The following is a 26030-nucleotide window of genomic DNA, read 5'->3' as shown; positions in this document are numbered from 1 at the left end:
ATTTGTGTCTATTCCGGATAAAAATTGTTGTTTTTTCATGCAAACAGGCCGACCGGGCTCCAGTTTGGAAATGTGATCTCAGTATAAGTGTACGAGGTGTCTGGTGCATTGTTGCCTTGTGGGACGACGTCTAGTAGAAATCAGGTCCTGACACCCAGCTGTTCCTAGTTGCCGTGGAGCTGGCCGTGCTGGGCGGCCGGGTGTACGCTGTGGACAGCCGCCCGTACACGGCGTCTGGGTCCCGGAACCGGTTCAGCTGGGCGCCCTTCTTGCCGAACTCGTGGCTGAACGCGTCGTCCATGGAAGCCTGAAACCAGCACAAACGTATGTTGTAAATAAAACGAGACGTACGACGTACTAACAACCATCGTAGGTCATCGTACGATTTTGATGTCGTGGGACTTCCAAGCAGGCTGTACCAGAATCAAACTCTGGATTTTTCGGCAGCAAACGTTTGAATGTCAAAACGTTTATTTTCAGTTATTGAAATCACAACGGCAACACAAGGACAAGCCAGGAAGCATCGCTGACGTCAAATGCCTTCTTGTGACATCTGGAAAATAAGTTCAAATAGACGAACCAAAATAGGAAAGGGTTCTTACGGTGTAGATGTTTCTCTCAAACGACTCCACTGCAGGGGAGACGACACTCCTTCGCGGCTTGGCTGTGGGAGGCCGGTACCCTCCCTTCTTCTTCTTCTTTAGGAAGAATATTAGCAGGGCCAGTAGTGCTGCCAGCGCGGCCAGGGCTACAGGGATGCCGACTGCCAGCCCGACCTGGGTAGAGGTGGACATTCCTGTACTGGCAGTCGGCGCCTGGTATGAAAGAAGAGAGATGAGTCACAGTTAGAAATAGGGTTACTTTAGTTTTCTATTTATCACCATGAGTACGAGCATTCTTGTCCATGTCAGATTCCCTTCATTTCTGAGTATTGCCCACTACTAGACTGTTAGTAAACGACTAGTTGAAAAATTGTAAAACGTAGCCAAATAGGGAGAAGAATCGGCCTTTTTGGGTGATCCAGAATCGTGTTTTTTTTGTCTTGAACGACTGGTTAGATAGAATGTAGCTCACCTCCATGGAAATGGTGTCTTCTGGTGTACATGGACAGCCTACTGGTGGGCAGATGCTGTCAAAGGTTCCATCGTAATCGACGCCGGTGCAAGGGAGCGCCTGGAACACAGTCGAGTTACCACAAAGCTGATTCACTCTCACGACAGAGCCTACATCTCTGAGAGTCAAATGTACTTTCAAATCTTTTGGGATTACCTCCGTCAAAGGAATGCATCAACTCACACATCCCTGGGAGTCAAATATACTTTCAATCTTCACAATTTCTTTCTAAAAGGAATTATAATGCCTCTTTTATACTTACCGAGTCGAGATTTAGCTGCAGTGCTCCATTGTGTTGGGACTGCCTCAAGTTTCTTGACTTGTTCCGTGAGATTGGTCGTGCTGTCTGGGTCTTTCGACATGGAGAACGTGATGATATTCTGTAAATGTAGGTTTAGACTGAGTAAAAATGTGTTTACGGTTAATCAATAGATGGATGTCAAAAGAATGCACACGGCCCCATGTTAGATTCTTTGATTTTTTCTTTATTATGATCCACATTTACCGCATAAAACTGCAGCTACACTTTATGTGGTCCTTCGAACAAACATACGACACATGTAATATACAAAACATATACTATACATTGACAATGTAGCCGTAACATCATTCCTAAGTTTTTTATGTTGAAATGCTCTACAATGATATTGCTTTAAGCTGAGAAAGTTATCTACCTGCCCCATGTGCAATACTCTGATTGAGTCCACACAAGGCGAAGAGATGCCGGCATTTCTCAGTGTTTCTCGAAGCGCTGAAGGGAGCTGAGTCACTGGGAAGGAATGTTGGCTGGCCAAGTTCCCGAAGTCAACACCACTGAACTCTAACGTTACAACCATACTGCAATATAGCAACAATAATTGATGTCACAATTTAAGCTACAAATCCATAAATGAATTGGTGAGTTTTCATTTAAAATGTTAGGAACACCAACATGGAGGTAGACTCAGTTATTTTCATTTAATAAAATCGTAGCATCGACATCTAGCGATCTTATGCCCCTTATAAATAGAATACCAAAAGAATACAAGAACAGAAAATTCCGTGTACAACTTCGCTAAGGTACACTGAAATGCAAACCAAGAACAAAACATGGCGGAAACCACTTACTCGTTACTCACTATGAAAAGTACACTTTATGAAGCAAAAAAAATCCCTCATAAAATGCATATTTAGGGCACTCAAAGTCTAAAATATAGGCCCAAAAAATCGAAGATATTGCTTCGCCTTCAAAGATGCATGTGTACCTATAAAGACATGTCATATTTCGCACTTACTCAGTGTAGTCTGTTGGATCACGGAGGTGAAACAGGCCAGGGTTGACATCATCTCCCACAGTAAATGTAGAATAGAGTAGTTGACTGGCAAATTGCGTCTGGAATTTGTCCTGCTCCGTTACGAGCAGCTGAAAATCAATTCCAAACTGAAAAAAAAGAAAAAGACCTAATCAAAGAAGCCCTTCCAATGTGATTGACGAATCAAATGTATTTAACAATAAATAAGTTTTAACAAATCAATTCCACGCATTCAAAAATACACTATAATTTGAGCTCGCGAAAACTAATATGTCATATCTATGCAAACGTAATTATGAAAGTTTAGCCTAATACTATGTCAATAAGTGCTGAAAAACTGACAATAGAGTCATGGATCACGCAACGTTAACGTAAGTCAGAGAATAAAACTTACGTTAGTAACGATGACGTTTGTCGCAGTTACCCCAAATAGGGTGAACAACTTTTCCCGGAAGTTTGTCTCCAGTTGGCGTCTCTGTGCGAGGCCCAGGTCACTAGTCTGGTTACAGGGGATAAACACCCTACACGCAAACAATCATCATCATTGTAATTGTCGTCATTCTTTCCTCTTTACATTGACGTAGCGTTTAGTCAAACAAATTGTTATCTTTGTTTTGATGCATGTTTCTAAATTATTGTCAAATCTATATAGAGACGATATGGACGCTTTGTATCCGCATATCTAACGTTCCAAATTAAGATTTTAATAAAACAAGTCAGATAGCATTGTGTTATAAATGTAGAAGGCATTATGGACATTTGGCTTACAGTGACAATATTAAAAATATTAGCTCATGAGACGCAAAATTTGTAGTCGCGAGCCGTAAACACAAGAAAGTGTAGCTCTTCAGAGTTGCAGGTACTGAAAACCAAAGTGTCCGGCTAATCGGTTTCATCAGTGGATATATTCAACATATTATGTGATACAGATATCAATGTTGTCAACTTAACCCACCTCTGGTTTGTCAACGGCAATCCAGGAGGTAAAGCTCCAGGTGGTGGCAGGGCCGGCGCAGGCAACGCTAATGCAAGGAACAACGATGGAACGGTTTGCCATCTATTGCCATTATATTAGTCGATGGATAGATATCAAACACAACTATTACTTGATATCATTAGTATCTCCCAATAACACTTGCATTTCTGTATGCAGCATGTAAGGTTGCTAGTGTTAGTATAGCTTAAACCTAGCTGGACACATTTACACAGTTTGACATAATCTATTGCCATTCCACTGGTCTATGCATAGATATAAAGCACAACTATTACTTATCATTAGTATCTCCCAAAAAAACGTATATTTCTTTATGCAGCATGTAAGCGTAGCTTCAACCTACCTGGACACATTAACACAGCTGCAAATTCTAATGCCTCAATGAAAGTATATTGGCGTATACATAATCATTTCCCGGTGATGCAGTATTTAAATTATTTATGGTGAATTATACACATATAAAATTGTATTCATTAGTCCATCGCTGTTTTGATACCTGTGCAGGTTGGGACCGGGTCACTCCATATTAAGTTGTTCCTTTTAGCTTGGCACGTTGCAGTATAGGTCCCGTTCAACACGTACCCAGGGTTGCAAATAAACCCTACCGCGTGTTGGTTGTAGTAAGGTCCGGGAGGACTCAGAGCTCCGTTAGCTGGGGCCGTTAGAGCCGGACATTGTAGAGCTGTAGTCAGAAACGAATTCCTATAATGGTTTCGTGACTCATTCTATCTTACCAAACAACACAAACTGCAAAAGTAAAGACACAATTTTGAAGTCAAGAACATATACAAATACTCTATTCTTCGTTTTGCAACCTGTATGATGATTCGTAAGGATATGTGAAAAAAAACTTTTTGAAATAAAAGACATGAATCATTCCTCACCAACACAGTTGACACCGTTGCCGCTGTACCCTGGGTTACAGGCACAGGTAAAACTGCCGGGTGTGTTGGTACAGGTGGCATGGGGGTGGCAGTTGTGGCTCCCATCTTTGCACTCATTAATATCTACACGAGAAAAAATTATAAAAAATAACTAAAGCTTTTTCCCTAATAAAGAAAGTGTAATGCATAAATGATTTAAAATATGGGATTAATATGCTCATCAAAACGTAGTTCATTGAAGCAGTGCACATAAAATCAGTAGTTTGTAGATAAAAGATTTCTTATTCTATGTTTTACAACATCTAAAACTTTATTACAAGTTACCAAATTTTCCCCTACCTTTACATATGCCACCTCTGCTGTGGTACCCTGTTTTACAGATACAGATAGGATTACCAGACGAGGTGGTACAAAAGGCACTTCCGTCACAGTCGCTGATCTCATCTGGACATTTTTCACTAACTGCAAAAACAAAGAAAGATTTTGGGATAGAATTTTTACAATACTTTTTAAACATGGGGCTGGTTCTTTATTGTTGCACATCTTCTGTTTGAATAAATACATTCTTACTTAAATTTAAAACTCCAGCATAGGTTAATCTTGTTCTCACCAGGAAAACATAAGATCCCATCACCGAAGTAGCCTGGGTTACAAGTACAGGTAAAACTGCCGGGTGTGTTGGTACAGGTGGCAAGGGGGCTGCAGTTGTGGCCTCCGTCAGCGCATTCATCATTATCTGTGCAGAAGAAAGACATTAACTTTCTTACAGGATTATTCAAAACATCAACAAGGGATTAAATGTGCCAAATAGCTATGGTGAGTTGTATAGGTTCATGTATGTATTGTATTTCTCAGTAATTCTTTTTGAAGGTACCTGTGCAGGTTGGGACTGGATCGCTCCACTCCAGATTTCCGTTGCTGCCAGCTTGGCATGTTGCAGTAGTGGCCCCGTCTAATTCGAACCCCTGGTTACAGGTAAATGTTACCACCTTCTCGTAGTAGTGAAGGCCCATGGGACTTAGCGCTCCATTGACTGGCGCCATCAGATTTGGACATGATAGAGCTGAAATTAAGAGGAAAATGATTACCATAATGTCATTACTTATCAAACAACATCATGGTCAAGCACACCACTGTGAAGTCTAGTCCATTACAAAAAACTCACTTTTTCAGAATGAAAATGGATAAGTTTTATGTGTGTCAAAGCTACAACATGGTTACTGGGTATTATAAACGGGTTTACCGATTGCAAGATGCTTTGTAATGAAATGTACGGAAACTATATTTCTTCAATAAATAAGAGCTGACAATTCCTTTCTTACCAGTACATCTGACACCATCGCCGAAGTAGCCAAAATCACAGGTGCATGTAAAACTGCCGGGTGTGTCGGTACAGGTGGCATGGGGACTGCAGTTGTGGCTGTTATCTGCACATTCGTCATGATCTGTACGAATAAAGAAAGTCTTGAGCTTTCTTTGCAAGAAATATGTATTGTATATAAATCTGTATAGAATATAATATTAAGACGTCTATATAGCAGATTTAGCTTGTCGAAACTGAAATAAAATGTTCCTTAATTGGAACAGAATGCTTATCTTGAAAGATCATCTGTGTTGGTAGATGGAGTTTAAACTTGATTCATAATGGAACGGACTGCATTTTGATGCATTTTGACAAAAAATATTATGGCAGAATAGCTGTCGCCCACAGGTGGTAGGCAGATAAAGGAGAATAAACCGCACAATAAATAATTCCCTACCTGTACATGTAACGCCATCGCCGTTATACCCCGTAGAACAAGTACAGGTAACGCTACCCTGTGTGTTAGTACAGAAGGCATGAGGGCTGCAGTTGTGGCTTCCATCTGTGCATTGGTCATTGGCTGCGAACAAGATTATTAGATTGTTAATAATTGGAAGCTGAATAACACATATCCGTGTGCGTATCTTTACATGCCGTTTATGCTTCACAGCCTACAAGCTATTTTTGTGTTATAAATAAGAAAAATACATCTCGAATTTCAACACAGGTACAGATTTGGTCCTTACCACCGAAACAGAAGAACCCATCACCGATGTAGCCTGAGTTGCAAATACAGGTAAAACTTCCGGGTGTGTTAAAACAGGTGGCATCCGGACTGCAGTTGTCGGTCCCGTCCGCACATTCATCGATATCTGCACAAACAAAATGAAAATTAGCCGCGATATGAAGTGGTTTAAGTTACAATTAATTATCAAAACAATCAAAACAGATTTAAAGAATCTTGTCCTCACCTTTACAGGTAACACCGTCACCACTATAGCCAGGGTTACAAGCACAGGTAAAACTGGCTGGCGTGTTGGTGCAGGTGGCATGTGGACTGCAGTTGTGGCTCCCATCTGTGCATTCGTCGACCTCTGCACAGAAATTAAACAAATCAGTTATTTTGCTCATAAGTTAAAAAAAAACATGTATTACATATTCAAGTGAGAATATTTATAATCATTTACGTATTCAAATCTGAGCTTTCTAGCCTGTTTGGCGATAAACTGCATGACTTTGATGTGCCTAAAACGTTTATTTCTGCATTCAAAGATACAGGATTCTTCCTTACCAGTACAAGTTACACCGCTGCCACTGTAGCCTGCGTTACAAGTACAGGTGAAACTGCCGGGTGTGTTGGTACAGGTGGCGTGGTGATCGCAGTTGTGCGTCCCATCCGCACATTCATCATTATCTGTGCCAACAAACATAAAATCAACATATTTTTTTCTCCGAAATGAACAATGGATGACTAAATTTTAGAAATAGTAGTTATAGAAAATTCAATCCGCATAAATTGTATTGATCAGTAACACTTCTCGTTGGTACCTGTGCAGGTTGGGACAGGATCACTCCACTCAAGGTTGTTGCTGCCAGCTTGGCACGTTGCAGTAGGGACCCCGTTCAACTCGTACCCCTGGTTACAGGTAAACATGACCACGTTCTTGTCGTAATGAGGCCCGTGAGGACTCGATGCTCCGTTAGCTGGGGCCGTGATAGCCGGACATGGTAGAGCTGAAGTAAAAAAGATACGTTTTTACAATGATTTCATAACTCATGGTGCCTCCTCAATACAAACTACCAACTTGAAGGTAACACACTAGTTGACGTAACTGCCAAGTTTAGCAAATTTTACATTTACAAAATTCTTTAAATTATTCTAATAATTCTCTTCCTCAGAAATGAGTTAATTTCAAAAACCTTCGTTTTCGCAACGATATGATTCGCCTTGCATTGATTTTTGGTTTTGCAGGATGAATAAGATTTGTAATGTAAACATACTCAAACTATATTGTATAATAAAATAACGGCTGCCGAATCCTTACTTACCAGTACATTTAACACCGTCGCCAATGTAGCCTGGGTTGCAAGTACATGTAAAACTGCCAGGTGTGTTGGTACAGGTGGCATGGGGGCTACAGTTGTGGCTCCCATCTGCGCATTCATCTACATCTGTACGAATGAATAAATACTTTAGCAGACGCAGTTTATGTAAACAAAAGTAACATGGAATCAGTTCCTTACTCTTATTTTATACACATGAAAACAAGACAACAAAAAAACATGTTACAAAAACCTTCCTACCAATACACGTGAAACCGTCACCGCTATAGCCTGAGACACAGGTACAGGTAAAACTGCCGGGTGTGTTGGTACCGAGTGGGTCAGAGCAGAAGGCATGGGGGCTGCAGATGTTGCTTCCAGGTAAGCAAAGGTCAATCGCTGCAGAAACAGAATCAAAAGTTTTCCATTAAAGGGAATTTTAAAACTCCTATTTTGTTACTTCTACTAAAGCTATGCATATGTTTTAATGGCATTGATTTTACATTCTATATATTTGTTTATTTGTTTATTAGTAATGATATGTTTACACATGGAACGTAGTTTTGTAAAAAGTAATAATTTGTTCCCCACCATCAAAACAGAGGAAGCCATCACCGATGTGGCCTATGGTACACTTGCACTTAAAACTGCCGGGTGTGTTAGTACAGGTGGCATCGGGGCTGCAGTTGTGGCTGTTATCTGCACATTCGTCAACATCTGCACAAACAATAATGACAATTAGCTGCGACATACAATAATGTAAATTTACACGTTGACAAGGATTGTCTTTAAAATGATGCTAGTATGTATTTCTATATAAGCAGAGTTAAAAACCTTGTCCTTACCAGTACAAGTAACACCGTCGCCGCTGTAGCCTGAGTTACAAGTACAGGTAAAACTGCCGGGTGTGTTGGTACAGGTGGCGTCGATATCGCAGTTGTGGCTCCAGTTCGTACATTCGTCTTCATCTGCACAAAGTAAAAAAAAGATATTAGCTTTCTCATAATACATTACTCAAAAAGCACTTGACATTTGAGGAAATGCTTAATTACCTGCGTATTTGATTCTGAGGTTTGATGCCTCTTATGCGAATAAATTGCCTTAAAATACATGAAAACGCCTGTTTCTGTATTTAGAATATAGAATATAGATTCTCACCAGTACAAGTGACACCATCGCCACTGAAGCCCGACTTACAAGCACAGACAAAACTGCCTACTGTGTTAAAACAGGAGGCATAGGGGCTGCAGTTGTGGGTCCCATCTGCACATTCATCAACATCTGCATAAACAAAATATAGATTAGGTTCGACTTGTAATGCTTTAAAGTTTTAAAACGTCTCCTTATTATCAAGACCGTCTTTTAAGTGCATGTTAATAATGACCATATGTCAAATAATAGTTTACCTTACCAGTAAACAAAGTTACAGAATGCCTTCTTACCAGTACAGGTGAAACCGTCACCGCTATAGCCTGCTTTACAACCGCAAGTGAAACTGCCGGGTGTGTTGGTACAGGTGGCATGGGGGGCACAGTTGTGGCTCCCATCTGTGCATTCATCGTTATCTGGACCAACAAATGCCACATGCCATTATGATATATTTAAAAAAATCTATCAGTAGTAGTGAAACATTCTAAGAATAGTTACAGAAAATTATACGTGCATAAATTGTATCGATCAGTGACAATTTTTGTTGGTACCTATGCAGGTTGGGACAGGATCGCTCCACTCTAGATTGTTGTTGTCGGCTTGGCACGTTACAGCAGTGGCCCCACTCAGCTTATACCCCTGGTTACAGGTAAAGGTAACCACGTCCTGGTAGTAGTGAGGTCCGGTAGGACTCAGGAATCCATTAACTGGAGCCGTCAGAGACAGGCATGGTACAGCTGAAATGATGAAGGAATGCTTTTACCAAGTCTAATTCATTGACAAAATACTGACTCAGAAACCAGATTCACAGCCTTGAAACATAATAAACAGAATATATCTCTCTGCAAGAAAAATAAGAATGTTTCTCTTACCATTACAGATAATACCGTCGCCGCTGTACCCTGGGTTACAGGCACAAGTAAAACTGCCGGGTGTATTGGTACAGGTGGCATCCGGACTGCAGTTGTTACTTCCATCTGCACATTCGTCATTATCTGTAAAAAAAAAAAAGAAGTGAGTTTATCTCGCTTATTTATTTGTAATGATACAAAAACTATATAAAATGACTACGTCTATTTACAAGGCTTGGTTAACAGAAACAAGGACAACCCTTCAACTTGCATTGGAAGCAGTTTGGGGCGTTCAAGATTCTTCATCTTCTAATCATAGTTAGACCTAAAAATTTTACGATATTTTACCTACCGGTGCAGGTGACACCGTCGCCTCTGTAGCCTGGGTAACAGGAACAGGTAAAACTACCCGACGTGGCCACACAGAACGCGTAGGGGCTGCAGTTGTGGCTCCCAGCTGTACATTGGTCAACAGCTGCAAAAAAGTTTTTGTAAAAAGATATAACAGAAATACTACCATTTCTAACTTCTAAAGGTATGGCTATTTTGATGTCTTTGGTTCTATGTAGTCAACCAGCTCTTTTCTGTGTACTAGCAAACATATACTTACAACTGGAACATTAAACACAAGTAAACAATCTGTTCCTTACCACTAAAACAGAAGACACCATCTCCGGTGTAGCCTGCCTTACAAGTACAGGTAAAACTGCCGGGTGTGTTGGTACAGGTGGCATGCGGGCTGCAGTTGTGGGTCCCGTCAGAACATTCATCCACATCTGCAAAAAGAGTAGATTAGCTAAGGTATATCATATCATCAGCTAAAAGTCTCCATATTACACTGTTGTTTAGAAAGCGCTTGCTGAATTATGTTATCATATTTAAGCATCGTTGCAGAAGTCTGTCCTCACCAGCACATTTCACAAATACATAACGTTTTTTCTAACATACATGTAATCCCTACTCACCAGTACAAATTACACCGTTGCCGCTGTACCCTGAGTTACAAGTACAGGTAAAACTGCCGGGTGTGTTGGTACAAAAGGCATCCGGACTGCAATTGTTGCTTCCATCCACGCATTCGTCATTATCTGTATCGACAAACAGGCACAGGGTTAACTTATCAAAGAATACAAGTGTTTAAACCTAGTGTTTATTGCATAACAATTGTACATGACCATTATACACTGTATGGCAACTACTGTTGAATATGAATACCTCGGAATTATCAATGGTTGTTCGTGTTGGTACCTTTGCAGGTTGGGACATGATCGCTCCATTCTAGGTTGTTGTTGCTGTCCGCTTCGCACGTTAAAGTAGAGGCCCCGTTCAACTTGTACCCTTGGTTACAGGTGAACGTAGCTATGTCCAAGAAGTAGTGAGGCCCGGTGGGACTTAGACCTCCATTAGCTGGAGTCGTCAGAGTCGGACATGGTACAGCTGAAATTGTGAACAGATGGTTACAATAATGTCATTAGTGTCTCATTAAACAATATAAACCGCAAAAGTGATAACTAATTGGCGAAAGCTTAATGTCTACTTAATTTACAGAATACAACTTCGCTTCCTCAGATACGAGTTATAAAAACGTGTATGGTAGCAATAAGATGGTTAATCGGGCATTAAACTCCGTGGTCTGCAGCCTGCATTAACAATTGTAACAGAATGTACAGAAAATATTTGCGACAATTGAGTTACAGTATTCCCTTACCATTACAGATCACACTGTTACCGCTGTAGCCTGGGTTACATGTACAGGTAAAACTGCCGGGTGTGTTGGTACAGGTGGCATGGGGGCTGCAGTTGTGGGTTGCATCTGCACATTCGTCATTATCTGACGAAAAAAAAATGCAAGAAGTGTTGTTTTAAATTCGCAAGATTTGACAATACCTTGGTTTTAATAATAGAAAAATATTTTTGACATTTTTATGGAAACAAGAATATTCGTTGATCTAGATGGAATTGACTTTGATCTAAATCCTACAAACACAAGACTCAGATTTCTTCCCTACCAGTACACTTGACACCGTCGCCGCTGTAGCCTGAGTGACAGGTGCAGGTGAAACTACCAGATGTGCTGTGATGTACACAGAAGGCATCGGGGCTGCAGTTGTGGCTCCCATCTGCACATTGGTCATTGGCTTCAAAAGGGAAAGAATAGTTTTTTAATCATCAAAAAGAATTCCAAAACACCTTTGTTTTATTTCTGCTTAATGTATTGTTTTTAAGACAGTGATGCTTTACTAGTCTCCACCAGACTCCTTTGCAGGCTGAATAAATAGTAGAAATCGCCTAAGGGGAACATCATTGGCCAGAGAAGTTGGCCGGCCATAGAGGGCAGGCAAGCCGTACCCTCTATATGGCCGGCCAACTCCTCTGGTCAATGATGTTGCCTGGTGTCTGGAGTCTGGTAGAGACTAGTGCTTTACGGTCTACACGATAATTTCTATATTTTTCTATCAATTAGAATCTTAGGAAAATCTAGCAAAGATTAAAATATAGCTATTCTTCATGGTATTGGTTCTTTGCAGTCAACCAGCAATTTTCAGTGCTTTGATGAAGGCAACAGCTGGAACTTGGCACTTACAACTGGAACTTCAACACGGGTAAATAATTTGTTCTCACCATTGAAACAGAAGACACCATCTCCGGTGTACCCTGAGTTACAAGCGCAGGTAAAACTGCCGGGTGTGTTGGTACATGTGGCATCGGGGTTGCAGTTGTGGCTCCCATCTGCACATTCATCGCCATCTAAAAAAAGAGTAGATTTGCTTCGATATAAACTAGCGTAAACTTCATAACGATTAACGTCTCTTTATTTACACTGTTGCTGAATTCCATTACCATATTAAATCATCCTTACAGAAATCTGTTCTCATAAGGATATGTGACAAAAACATAAACGTTTTTTTTCTAACATAAATCCTACTCACCAGTACAAATAACGCCATTGCCGCTGTAGCCTGCGTTACAGGTACAGGTAAAACTGCCGGCTGTGTTGGTACAAAAGGCATCGGAGCTGCAAGTGTGGCTTCCATCTGTGCATTCGTCAACGTCTGCCCCCAAAAAACAGGACATTAACTTTATTATAAAGAATAAATGTTGAAACAACAACTTGTACTTAAAATAGTTATGGTGGTTTATACATATGTAAACATTGTAGTCATCGATAAGTTTTTGTATTGTTACCTGTGCAGGTTGGAATAGGGCTGCTCCAAACTAGGTTGTTGTTGCTGCCAGCTTGGCACGTTACAGTTGTGGCCCCGTTCAACTTGTACCCCGGGTTACAGGTAAACGTTACCACATTCAGGTAGTAGTGAGGGCCGGTGGGGCTCAGAGCTCCATTAACTGGTTCCGTCACAGTTGGGCATGGTACAGCTGAAATTATGAAGGAATGGCCACAATAAAGTTATTGTGCTTCATTAAACAATATGAACTACTTGACGTTACAGTTACGTCAATCTACGTTTACATATGTGAATTCCAGAAGACGTGTATTCGAGCAAACAATGCCTAACCAAGCCCTAATTACAGAATGCATGTTCATTTCTAACAGAGTGCACGGAAAACATCTTTCCGTTACCATTGCAGACAACACCGTCGCCGATGTAGCCAGGGTTACAAGTACATGTAAAACTGCCGGGTGTGGTGGTACAGGTGGCATGGGGGCTGCAGTTGTTATTCCCATCTGCACATTCATCATCATCTGTAGATGAAAGAAAGAGCAAGTTTGTGTTTTAAAATGAGGTATGGGCATAGTGTATACGCCGTTTAGAATATGTAATGCATACGTCTTTTTAGTAGATGTAGTTTTATTATCAAAAATCTTTAATTAGTATGGGATTCATCGTGATGCCTGCAAGATTCTTCGTCTTTTAGGCATAGTTTGAACCTTTAAAATAAACACATTTCCCTACCAGTACACGTGACACCGTCACCGCTGTAGCCTGGATAACAGGTGCAGGTAACACTACCAGCTGTGCTGGTACAGAAGGCATGCGGGCTGCAGTTGTGAGTTCCAGATGTGCATTGGTCATTTACTGCATAAACAAAACAAAAAGAACGTTCTACTTAAGAAAGGTTTTGTGATATTTAAATCCAAAAGCTATTTTGTGTGTTTTGTTAAATGTATACGTCCATACATACATACAAACCTTTAAAATAAATAGTTAATTAATCTGTTCCTTACCACTAAAACAGAAGAAACCATCACCGGTGTACCCTGAGGTACATGTACATGTAAAACTGCCGGGTGTGTTGGTACAGAAGGCATAGGGACTGCAGTTGTGGCTCCCATCTGCACATTCATCGTCATCTGCACAAAAATAAAACTTAATTAAGTAGTTGCAATAATGGAATAGTACACTATTAGACATCTTTAACTCATCAGAATCAGATGTATGTATGTATGTATTTACACATATAAAATAGTTAAAGAACACTGTCCTCACCAGTACAAGTGACACCGTTGCCGCTGTAGCCTGCCTTACAAGTACATGTAAAACTGCCGGGTGTGTTGGTACAGAATGCATCGGGACTGCAGTTGTTGCTTCCATCCGCGCATTCATCTTTATCTGTATCATCAAACAGGTGATTAAAAAAGAACTTCTTTATTGCACGGCAATTGTTACATTATACAACATATGGCAACAACTGATGAATACGTATACATTAAATTCAACAATGGCTGTTTGTGTACCTGTGCATGTTGGGACAGGGTGACTCCACGCCATGTTGTTGTTGCTGCCAGCTTGGCATACTGCAGTAGTGGCACCGTTCAACTTGTACCCCTGGTTACAGGTAAACGTAACCACGTTCTTGTCGTAGTAGTGAGGCCCAGGAGGACTCATTGCTCCGTTAGTTGGGGCCGTCAGAGGCGGACATGATCGAGCTGAAATTATATATTATAAAGCTATCAACATTATAAAGAAATGTTGATAGCTTTGCCATACTGCTTCACAAAACAATACAAACTGCAAAAGTATAAGGCTATATGAAGTAACCGTATAGCTGGCCAGGGGAGTTGGACGACCAACGCGGGTCCAGTCTATACACAAAATTGTAAACCAGATCCTGTATGGCAGGCCAACTCCTCTGGTCAGCTACATTCTTTTTAGGTCAATTTCTAATATTTATTCAGCCTGAAAAAGAGTCTGGTGGAGACTACAAGGATATGGTAACCCGTGCATTTATTCCGGGTTTTGCAGCCTGCATGCTATTTTGACGGAATGGGCGGAAGCTATCTTTCCGGAATTTCGAGAAATGTTACAGAATTTTTTTTACCAGTACAGGTGAAACCATCGCCGCTGTAGCCAGAGTTACAAGCACAGGTAAAACTGCCGGGTGTGTTGGTACAGGTGGCATCCGGGCTGCAGTTGTGGCTGCCATCTGCACATTCATCATTATCTGTAGAATGAAATACGTTTTATGGCAAAGTATGATTATTGTGCGTACTATAATCTTTATAGTATGAAGTTAGGCAGTTGCTTTTTAGTAGCCGTAAATAACTCTCCAATAATCTTCAATTGGTACTGACCAGTGACGGGGAGTGTTGGGATGCTAGTGATCTGGCTGGCCGTGGTCTGCCAAGGGCCGGTAGTGGCCTGGGCCTGTGTTGGAAGAAATAAGACTTGGTGAACAGTACAATTATTATCTCTGCGTCTGCATATTTACATGAATATACTAGTATTTTTTGGGCTGTTTGATAGGTGTCAACGTAGCAAAATGCTGATCGTAATAAATACCTTATCACTTCACTCAGGTGAAATAAGTATCTAGCTTTGGTTAGGGGCGTCCCATGAATAAAACGTTAAAAGGAGGTCCCGTGTTTGGGTAGAGCCACACCCCATGCACGTTAAAGAACCCACCACACCTATTGAAAAAGAGTAGGTCCATGCCCCGGTGTGCGATGGTACAAATACTTGTCTGATTATTCACTACGGACCCCAGGAAGAGTAGTGTGAAATTCACACTAATAGAGATCCCAAACAAACAAACAAAGAAACCAAACTTACACCGGCACAGTTACAGTTAACGCTGATCTCGTAGTCTTCACACATGACCGGGTAGTTGAGAGCATTGGAACAGGAGAAGCCGGTGGTGATGTCGCAGACAAGGCCCACTGCACCAGTCGCGTCCCATGGAACCTGGGAACCGATCTGATTGGACAAAAATTGTTTTGGTTACTAAACAATAGGGGGTTTTAACAAAATACCTATTTATGTGGACACTAAGGTCAATGTTATGGCGCTATCATATATAAAAAAAATATGACGAGCCAGACATTTTGAGGTTTTACAGAGAAAGCTAAGGAATGATCCTGCAATTGGTACCTCGCGGCAGTTTATGTTTTTGACCAGATCAGGGTTACCGCCGCAGAGGTTGTAGGTGGTGACAATCTGGTCCACAGGCTCGACGTCTCCATCCGTAAAATCTTGTGGGTCCGGCTGATGGATGCTGTAGTACGGTGTCCAGCCATCATGGCAGACCCCGTTTGTGAATTGAGCTGTAGAGTAAATACAATCGTGATAGTAAAGGTGAACATAGGAAGCGGACGAAAGCTAACAAGCCTGTACAAGACTCCAGGCTGTACAGGTTACATCGTCGCAGGCGCAACATACATATGCGCGTTCAACTTAACTCATCAGCAATACAGAAAATTTTGTGAAATCATGAAAGTTCACATCCCACCTTCTATATATCAAAATATGTTTTACGGCAATGTATGAGTATAGTGCGTACTAGAATCTTTTTAGTATGAAATTAGGCAGTTGTCTTTTAGTAGCCGTACGTTGTTAACTCTCCAATAATCTTCAATTGGTACTGACCAGTGACGGAGGGTGTTGGGATGGTAGTGATCTGGCTGGTTGTGGTCTGCCAAGGGCCGGTAGTGGCCTGGGCCTGTGTTGGAAGAAATAAGACTTGGTGAACTTTACAATTATAATTTCTGCATCTGTATGTTTGCATGAATATACTATTAATTACTGGGCTGTTTGATAGGTTTTAAAGCAGTAAAATACTGATCTTAATAAATACCTAATCACTTCACTCAGGTGAAGATGAGTACCTAGCTTCGGTTAGGGACGTCCCTCGGATAAGACGTTAAATGGAGGTCCCGTGTTTGGGGAGAGCCACATCCCACGCACGTTAAAGAACGCACCATACCTTTCGAAAAAGAGTAGAGGCATGCCCCGGTGTGCGATGGTCCAAATACTGGTCTGATTATTCACTACGGATTCCAGGAAGGATAGCGTGAAATTCACACTAATGGAGATCCTAAACAAACAAACAAACAAACAAACAAACCAAACTTACACCTGCACAGTTACAGTTAACGCTGATCTCGTAGTCTTCACACATGACGGGGTAGTTGAGAGAGTTGGAGCAGTAGAAGCCGGTGGGAGTGTCACACTCCAGACCCGCCGCACCGGTACTGTCCCACGGAGCCTGGGTGCTAACCTGCACGTACAGAACCGTGAATAGTTTCATTAGGTTGGTAAGTCACCGAGTATGCACAGACATGCACGGACATGACTGGTCAAGCAAGCCCGAAAAGGTAGGGTATAGGGATTTTCTTCTCACACAGCCGGTAATGTATGTCACCTACTTGCGTATCGATATCTATCAGACACCTTTCTTAGATCTTCTGAGTGGAGTTCTGCTTCTCGCCGCTATATGTATTCAGAAGCTCTGAGGAAGGGGCCTGATGTACATCGAAACGTTAGCAGGTAAGAAGAAAATCCCTATATCCTGATTAATCAATTGTTTGACAAAATGTACGAGTATATGATATGAACATTACGACACTTTTATTCCACTTTCGTATATAGAAATACGATGAGATAGACTTCTCAAGGCTTTACAGCAGAAGGAAATGATCTTAATACCTCTCGGCAGCTGATGTCCCAGACCAGGTCAGGGTCACCTCCGCAGAGGTTGTAAGTGGTGACGATCTGGCCCAGAGGCTCGAAGTCTCCATCTTTGAAGTCCCGAGTGTTCGGCTGATGGATGCTGTAGTACGGCGTCCAACCGTCAACGCAGACCCCGTAAGTGAATTGACCTGTAAAGACAATCATACGATTACTGGTCGAATCCGCTGTCACATGTGTGTTCAGCAATAAGGAATATGGGAAATCGAGACGTTTCTTCATTCAACTTGCAAAGGCAATACACGAAGCACTAGGCAGCAAATTTATTTATTTGACATTGCAACATGGCAATACAATGTTGCCGCCAGGCAGCTGACAGGCAGCAAATTACATGATGCTGTGCTCCACATAACATAAAAATACAAAAGATACAGGCAAATATTACATGAAATACACCAAAAGTATACGTAAAAAACAGTAGCATTCTATCTTGTCCATTGGATTCCAGAAATGCATACCAGTTGTTAATGGAATGTTTGTGGGGCCTGTAGCTGTTGGTGGAAGACTTAGAGGGACCACAGTTGTTGGTAGCAAAGTTGTGTCGTCAGCAGTTGTTGTTGAAAGAGTCGTGGGGCCCGCAGTTGTTGTTGGGGTAGTTACGGGACCTGCAGATGTTGATGGGGTAGTTACGGGGCCCGCAGTTGTTGTTGGGGTAGTTACGGGACCTGCAGATGTTGATGGAGTTACGGGGCTCGCAGATGATGGAGTTGCGGGGATGGCAGATGTTTGAGTAGTTGCAGGGCTGGAAGGCGTTTGTGTAGTTACGGGGACCACAGCTGTAGGTAAGAATGTAAGTTTGTAAGCAAATTTTCTTAAGGTTTAGCTCGGTATAGCTTGGTGTCTTATAAGTATAACGACATCTATATTCATTAGCGTAAAAGAAATGTCTACTTCCTAAATGTTATGCAATATCATCTAAACAACAGCATAAGTTTCCCCACTGATGTTATGTAGTTTCATCTAAATAACAACATAAGTTTCCCCACTGATGTAGTTGATATATGATCTTAAAAGGGTATTCATAAATATCATAAGTAACTATTTGTGTTGGTACCTGTGCAGGTTGGGACAGGATGACTCCACGCTAGGTTGTTGTTGTTGCTGCCAACTCCGCACAATATAGGAGAAGCCCCGCTCAACACGTACCCCGGGTTACAGGTGAACGTAACGAAATCCATGAAGTAGTGAGGACAGGGAGGACTCATTCCTCCATTGGCTGGGGCCGTCAGAGTGGGACAAGGTGGGGCTAAAATTATGAATAAAAGATAAAACTGATGTCATAACTCATGATCCCAAATCAAACAATATAACGAGCAAAGTTAAAAGACTGGTTGACGACGCTGTTAAGTTTTACTTAGCTCGAATATGCTTTGACCAACTGTACAAACATTTATGGTATAGGTTATGCCCAGCAGTATAAAGCATAAAGACATTTATATTGCATTTGGCGTATTGCAGCCTACAAGAATTTTCTACTGCTTGTATATGCAGTTTAATCTAAACAATCAAAATGGGACACAGAATGTTTCTCACCGATACAGTTAACACCGTCGCCAATGTAGCCTGTGTTACAAGTACATGTGAAACTGCCGTTTGTGTTGGCACAGGTGGCATCGGGACTGCAGTTGTGGCTCCCATCTGTACATTCATCGTCATCTGTATCAGGCAAGAAGATAACTTAATGTTTATATAGCCCATATTAGTTAAGGGTTTATGATGAACAATTTAATGCTAGACTTATCTACGTATGGCAAAAAAAGTTGCATCCAAAATTACACATCAAGTTTCTAAATTGTTCCTTACCAGTACAGGTGAAACCATCGCCGCTGTAGCCTGAGTTACAGGCACAGGTGAAACTGCCGTCTGTGTCAGCACAGGTGGCATCTGGGTCACAGCTATGGCTCCCATCTGCGCATTCGTCAACATCTGCAGGAAACAATGTGTACTGATAAATTACACCCTTGCCACTGTAGCCTGTGTTACAAGTACAGGTAAAACTGTCGGGTGTGCTGGTACAGGTAGCTTGGACACAACCTAACCACAGCCTGGGAAGCAGCGCAGAACAGATGCGTCTGGAGGTCTGTTTGCCGGGGCGCCACGCCTCTAGCAGCAAGCGGACCTGAGTGAGTGAGTGAGTGAGTGAGTGAGTGAGTGAGTGAGTGAGTGAGTGAGTGAGTGAGTGAGTGAGTGAGTGAGTGAGTGAGTGAGTGAGTGAGTGAATTAGTGAGTGAGTAAATTTATGTGTTGGTACCTGTGCAGGTTGGGACAGGATCACTCCATTTTAAGTTGTTGTTGCTGTCAGCTTGACACGTTACAGTAGAGGCCCCGTTTAACCCGTATCCCTGGTTGCAGGTAAACGTAACCACGTCCTGGAAGTAGTGAGTTCCTGTAGGACTCAGTGCACCATTGGCTGGGGTCGTCAGAGTTGGACAAGATAGAGCTGAAATTATAAACAAATGATATAACAATGGCTCCCGCCTATGCCTTGATCAACATATGCGAAAAATGATTAACACTACTGCATCACACCCTAGTCTCTGTAGCCTATGTTACTAAAGTACAAAAACACTGACAACTGCCAATTGTCTTTGCCAAAGGATATAAGTTTTATAAACATCTATTCTTGATAATCAGCTTTTTGTCACATACACCAGAAGCATCAACATAAGTAAGAAGCCTTCCTCACCCGTACAAGTGACACCGTCTCCAGTGTAGCCTGGTTTACAAGTACAGGTAAAACTGCCGCCTATCACGTTGGTACAGACGGCATCTGCATGGCAGTTGTGGGTCCCATCTGTACATTGATTTATATCTGCAGTAACAAACCGGAAATCAGCTTTGTCTCAAAATATAAACGTATGTCATTAATGACAAGGACAATGAACCTGATTGCATATTCACGACCTACATGGGCAAAATACACTACGTCAGATACCCGTCTCTACAAGGGTAGAATGAACAAGCTGTACTACATACATACATATAAAATTAATATTAAGAAAACTATAAACTGATTCTCAGTAGGTATCATGATGTTTTAAACTTTAAGATCACAAGACAAGTCAACAACTATTCCTCTCACCAGTACAGGTACCACCATAGCTGATGTAGCCTGGGTTACAGGTACAGGTATAACTGCCAGGTGTGTTGGTACATGTGCCTGTGGGAGGGCCGCACACGCGGTTCGCAACTGCGCATTCATCAATATCTGCAGGAACAACACACAGACATACTACATCTACATCAGGGCATTACAACCATCCCACAACAGAGACGGGAGGCGCCACAGACTTTCTGCAACCTATGATCCACTGCTCACGTGTGTTATCTACGTGACGTCGCGAAATCGATGGATTGTCATTCCTTGACAAAGACTGGAGTTGCACAGTCGAAAAGTTGGGTGAGTCCAATATTTTGTGCTCGCAATTACAGTTCAAACTTGTCATAATGACTTCTACCAACACAGGTGAACTTTCAAGATAACACAGGTAACGTAACTGTTATTAGAAACAAGGAGTTCCACTATACTGCACTAGATAAAACGAAAACCGAATGCCATGCTTGATACATGTAAAAACATCATACATCAACAACATGTTTCCTTGGTACCTCTGCATGTTGGGACAGCACTCCAAGTGATGTTAGATTGGCATGTTGCAGTAGAGAGTCCCTCCAGCTCGTACCCGGGATTACAGGAGACTGTAACCACATCGTCTGGGTAGTGCGGCCCCGCAGGACTCACTGTTCCGTTAATGTCCATCGATGGGCATTGTACAACTGAAACCATTAGGTTATAAGTGGTTCTTGGTGGAACATCATCTAGATTTTTCTGAGGATTGTAATAGTCCTAATATCAGGTAAGAAAATTAAATCTTCATGTACGTAGTTTGCAACAAAAATGCATTTGAGTTAACAATCGGGCACTAGATTTTCAACATCGTAAACTTAAGACTGGCATAGATTTTACATATTTCATGTATTTTCACTTAGAACTAAATTGGATGAAGATGTCAAGGATAACTAATGCAAAAATATAATCCGAATGATACGTAAAGGGGTTTAACAACTAACCTGCACACATGGGCGCTAGGTCCTTACACATGAGAAGGTCCCAGTCGAAGTACTCTGAACCGGCACATTGATGCTGAATGATATTGTTACCGCGCGTAGTGATTGGACACTCGTGATACACGGTACAGTCCAGCAGGTTTGGGTAGAAGCCGTACGGCGCATGGTCGCAGTTCGTGCGGTCCCCTGATGTTAAGGAAAAGTGTAGCAACATTTACAAAAACTTAATCTCAAAGCGGATCCTAGGGTCGCAAAAGACAGAGAGGGACCAACACGCCATCCGAGGTTATGTTGGACCCCCTCTCAATTTGATACTGTCTTATGCCACCCTAGGATCTGCTTGGAGATTAACAAAAACTAGCAACACTTAATTATTGCCGATCTAAAGAGCAAACCTGCATTATGACTACTGCCTAATAAGTGAGATTTGCCAAAATAAATGATGATCATTGCAACTGTCTGTTAACTGTTGACTTAGGTAATCTTTGCCAGTATATATTTCCTATGTGTATGTAAAAGCTATTGGTGAATAGACCCATTCGACTTTCACGGATCGTATAAACTGCCTACGTCACAGGGGGGACATTTCGAATAAAAATTACGTCACAGGGGGGACATTTCGAAAGTTCCTTTCACGGATCGCATAAACTGCATACGTCACAGAACAAAATAACCTTAAATTGTTGTACAGAATGCCACCATACAAAGTTGGTGCCTGTTTTCCTGTCATTTCCGCATATATTGCCGAGAAAATAGACACTTACCTACCTTTTAGTAAAAAAAATGATCTGCCAGGGGACACCGCGACCGCAAGCTGCGTTCGACTTCAGCGTTCTAGAACGACGTTCTTTCGAAATGTCCCCCCTGTGATGTAATTAGTTTATGCGATCCATGAAAGTCGAATGGGTCTATTGCACTTTTTGTGGAGTAAGCCCTAATAATCTCATCCGATGTCTTATATTAGCTATCATACGTGATTATTTTATCTATTGTCCGAACAGATGCAAATTAATACAAGGAACACCTGGCATTTATAGTCTTTTAACTTATAGCTTGGGCGAGTATTTGCAAGGCACAACAATAATCATTCATTCATTCATCCATTAAAATAGTCAGTGAATTTATAGCCATTGGTCATCCCACGTTTTGTGCAGTGGGTATGCTGTTAAGCGTAGGTATAAGTTTATTAGGTATTAATGAACCAAAGAGCATTGCCGTTATTGCAAGCAGAAAAATAGGATCTCACTTAGTAGATCCGTACCTGCACATAGTGGATCGGCTGGTGTACTACGCCCACCCCTGTGGTGAACTTCTCCAGTTTTTTCTACGCTTGCTACAGCGTGTTGGTGCAGTGACTTTGCTTTCCTTTTCAACTGTGCAACAGATAATATTTTAATTTAAACGCAACCATCAGGTCGCAAAAGGTGGCGCCCATCTCCGTTCTGTATACCTTGGGCCACACATTTGTGCGATCACTACAGCAGTCCGCTAGTAGTGATGTGTGTTTTACTCGCACACACTTTCCCAAGAAGCTGAGTGCTAAGCAGAGAATTCAGCATGTACCGTTTTAATGTCTTTGGTATGACTCGGCGGGGGACCAAACTCACGACCTACCGAATGCAAGGCGAGCACTCTACCCACTTGGTCATTGCAAAAGATAGCATCATGATAAATGAATCAACGTTAATCCTCCTTTTTGACAAAATCACATACGAAGTTGAGAAACACAAAATTAATAAAAAGAAAGACATTAATGATCCGTCCAAGAAAGAGTCAACATTACAATCTTCAGTTGGCTATTGCAAGAAATATTCATATCGTGTAAATAATTTGGGCCTCAGGTATGGTGGCATCCGTTGTTTACCATTTTAATGAGCCAGGCCCCCTGCCTACTCTCATTAATCGATTTTGTGACAGTTGTTGTGATAGCGGCCACTGGAGCTGAGTTTCTGCGTTCTCCAGCAACGAAGGTCTGTGTCAAACGTAAGTCTTATACAGTAAACACTGGCTATTCATAGTCCTTTGTCTACTTAGACCCGCGTATTAGCCAAATGCCACATACCCCCTGGCACTGGGATTTAACCTCTTCAATAAGACGGAAACGTTAAATCACCTATACCTAACAATCGCACGCTGTAGAAGTATGCCTTCTATAATAATTGAGAAAAGCAGTCCTAATTTCGACCGGATAGTGGTTATTTTATGCATGAGTACTAATTACATTCTTGATTTATGATAATTGTGTTGGCTGCTGTCCAGACTACTACGCAAACAGCCCCAGACATGGATGACGTAAAGACAATGATAATACAATGGTGGTTTAGTTACCTTCAATTAATTGCCCAGGAAGAAAACACTCCAAGGGGTTATATACATAGACCAATTTAGATCATACGTAAGCAGCATTCTCTCATGGGCGTTGCAAATCTTGGTACATCGGCACGCCTTGCAAACAGTAATAGCATTTTTTCTCAGCAATATTTAATTAGGAAACATGATGTCTTTACATTAGAACGTGTGAATTGTTGGGGTAAGAAACAATCAGTGTCAGCATTTTTAAGTCAAGGCCCCTGTGGCTAGGTGGCAGGTGGTTCTTGTGGTTAGGGTGAAGGTCATGAGAAGGAACCTCAAGGCGCTAATAATTTCCGTCTTATAATCTGTCGTCGACTTTTGAAACGATACGTTTTTTGACCCGGGTATGAATACGAGCTTGTGTATTTTTCTTTTGTGGTTTTTCATATTTTTTTTCTGATCTGCCCTTACATTTGCAATTTGGATGTTGGTTTGTATGGTGTATGTTACGTTTTGTACGTTTTAGACCTCAAGAAAAGTTTGTATACACTCGGATATGACATCGACCAGGCAGTGATAAGGCATCGAAAGACGGTGACCGTTCTGAAAGGCGACGGCCGTTTACGACACGGAAATATGAAGGCCCCAGTGTTGAGCTCTTGAAAAATTCACTTTTCACCCATTTTCTCATTCAATTGTCCACAGATGAATATGGGTACATAACTTTGGTAAGGGGCCTCCTTTTGGATGGAATGTAAAGAAGGGTTCATATGTTTGAAGAGAGGCACACCTCCATCATGTATACACACTCTGATAGCATGTTTTTCCTAACCGCTAGGGGGTGACTTTAGGATATTGGCATTCATTTGTCCTCACTAGGCAAACAATGCGAATGTTCTCACATGCACATGTTCTAACATGTGTTGAAAACGTGACTTTGATCGTGTATCACTGTTGTGTTTGTATGGAGTGCCAAAGTACCAAGGTTTCAAGCGTATCTGAAGGCATGTAGCTTTTGTGCGATCAAAATGGGCATTATGGAGTATTCTTGCACTGTGCAATTTATTAAATGTAGCTAAACCGTCAATGTATTATTGTTGTCTTCACGTCATTCAAATCTGTTAGTGTTTAAAGCTGTGTTTGCTTCGTTATGTAGAGACCCAAGGTCGTGATGATGTTCTAATACCTACCGTATCTGACTGTAACCCCCTTTTCGACACTTATCAATGCCGCACGTTTTAAAAAGTCTCCTTAGCGGTGAGACATAATTCAATGGTTTTTGTCGTTTCATTGAGGGTTTGTTGTCAAAACGACTATGAATAGCCAATGTTTAATGCCCAAGTTTGGCACAAAGTTTGGTTACTGAGAAACTCTTACAAACCAAAGGTCAATAGGGGAAGCTACACTAACTGTGAACCAAATCATTTCCAAGATACAAAGGCCTTCCGTAATCAACTATTTCGTTGATTGAGAAAAACGTTACGTTTAACATGTCAATTATGTTTGTAATTGTTTTGAAAGCCAATAAATCCAGATTACTATTAGTACACTGCGAACACTTAAATGTGTCACTTTGTACAAGATGCTACAAATTTATAAACGACGCTCGCTGTTCTACTGCATCATCATTACAAAAGTAATGCAATGTTAGTCAACCTTAAAAAGACAATGGGAATGTACCAAGACACTAGTTTTGTGACCCACTTACATAATTAGCCCTGATAATAGCCACCCTGCAAATTAACTCTCATACCAAAGTACCGTCAATCGTAACGTAACAAATGTTATTAGCTGGTAGTGATAAAACTACAATACAATTGATAAAGTATCAAAATATCAACAAAATTCTATATTAATGACAACAGGTTGAATGACTAAGGGCTAGATATCTCTATCTGTATCGGTATAGCCAATATAACCGCCCTTCGGAGTAACACACCAGCTTCGCAATTATTATGCAATGAAGTTTGCCACTATACCTACCCCCTGAATGAACGATTTTTCAACTAAACGATCTAGTCATTAAATACTAAGCAACGTAATTGCTATCGTGATTAGTAACGACTAGAAATGATTGTTTTACCTGAATCTCAAAGTTGGGTTCCTCGTCGTACGC

The 26030-nt window shown here is 41.4% G+C and overlaps 2 protein-coding genes across 2 annotated transcripts; both read right to left on the bottom strand.

Moving 5' to 3' along the window:
• Window positions 1–104: 104 nt before the first annotated feature.
• Window positions 105–4307, bottom strand: LOC109486508. Its single transcript, XM_019790345.1, has 10 exons — window positions 4284–4307; window positions 3896–4081; window positions 3361–3427; window positions 2800–2926; window positions 2388–2533; window positions 1788–1950; window positions 1376–1493; window positions 1075–1173; window positions 603–815; window positions 105–307 (listed from the first exon to the last, which is right to left on the bottom strand). The coding sequence occupies exons 6-10, from the start codon at window positions 1841–1843 to the stop codon at window positions 131–133; spliced, it is 663 nt and encodes a 220-aa protein (XP_019645904.1). The 5' UTR covers window positions 1844–1950; window positions 2388–2533; window positions 2800–2926; window positions 3361–3427; window positions 3896–4081; window positions 4284–4307; the 3' UTR covers window positions 105–130.
• LOC109486449 (fibrillin-1-like) lies at window positions 4273–21902 on the bottom strand. Its single transcript, XM_019790279.1, has 35 exons — window positions 21896–21902; window positions 21626–21808; window positions 21164–21331; window positions 20637–20762; window positions 20241–20366; window positions 19806–19994; window positions 19358–19480; window positions 19088–19210; window positions 14910–15032; window positions 14078–14200; window positions 13819–13941; window positions 13544–13666; window positions 13210–13332; window positions 12560–12682; window positions 12252–12377; window positions 11639–11767; window positions 11338–11460; window positions 10595–10717; window positions 10283–10405; window positions 9982–10104; window positions 9651–9773; window positions 9072–9194; window positions 8788–8910; window positions 8475–8597; window positions 8221–8346; window positions 7891–8028; window positions 7636–7758; window positions 6878–7000; window positions 6558–6680; window positions 6333–6458; window positions 6044–6166; window positions 5606–5728; window positions 5158–5346; window positions 4894–5019; window positions 4273–4406 (listed from the first exon to the last, which is right to left on the bottom strand). The coding sequence occupies exons 1-35, from the start codon at window positions 21900–21902 to the stop codon at window positions 4273–4275; spliced, it is 4476 nt and encodes a 1491-aa protein (XP_019645838.1).
• Between the last annotated feature and the right edge of the window lie 4128 nt (window positions 21903–26030).

The sequence above is a fragment of the Branchiostoma belcheri genome, unplaced genomic scaffold (genome assembly GCF_001625305.1).
Source record: "Branchiostoma belcheri isolate BF01 breed outbred unplaced genomic scaffold, Haploidv18h27 scaffold80, whole genome shotgun sequence".
NCBI classification, from domain to species: Eukaryota; Metazoa; Chordata; class Leptocardii; order Amphioxiformes; family Branchiostomatidae; genus Branchiostoma; species Branchiostoma belcheri.
Note: the sequence above shows the minus strand (reverse complement) of the source record. Positions and strands in the feature narration are given on the sequence as shown.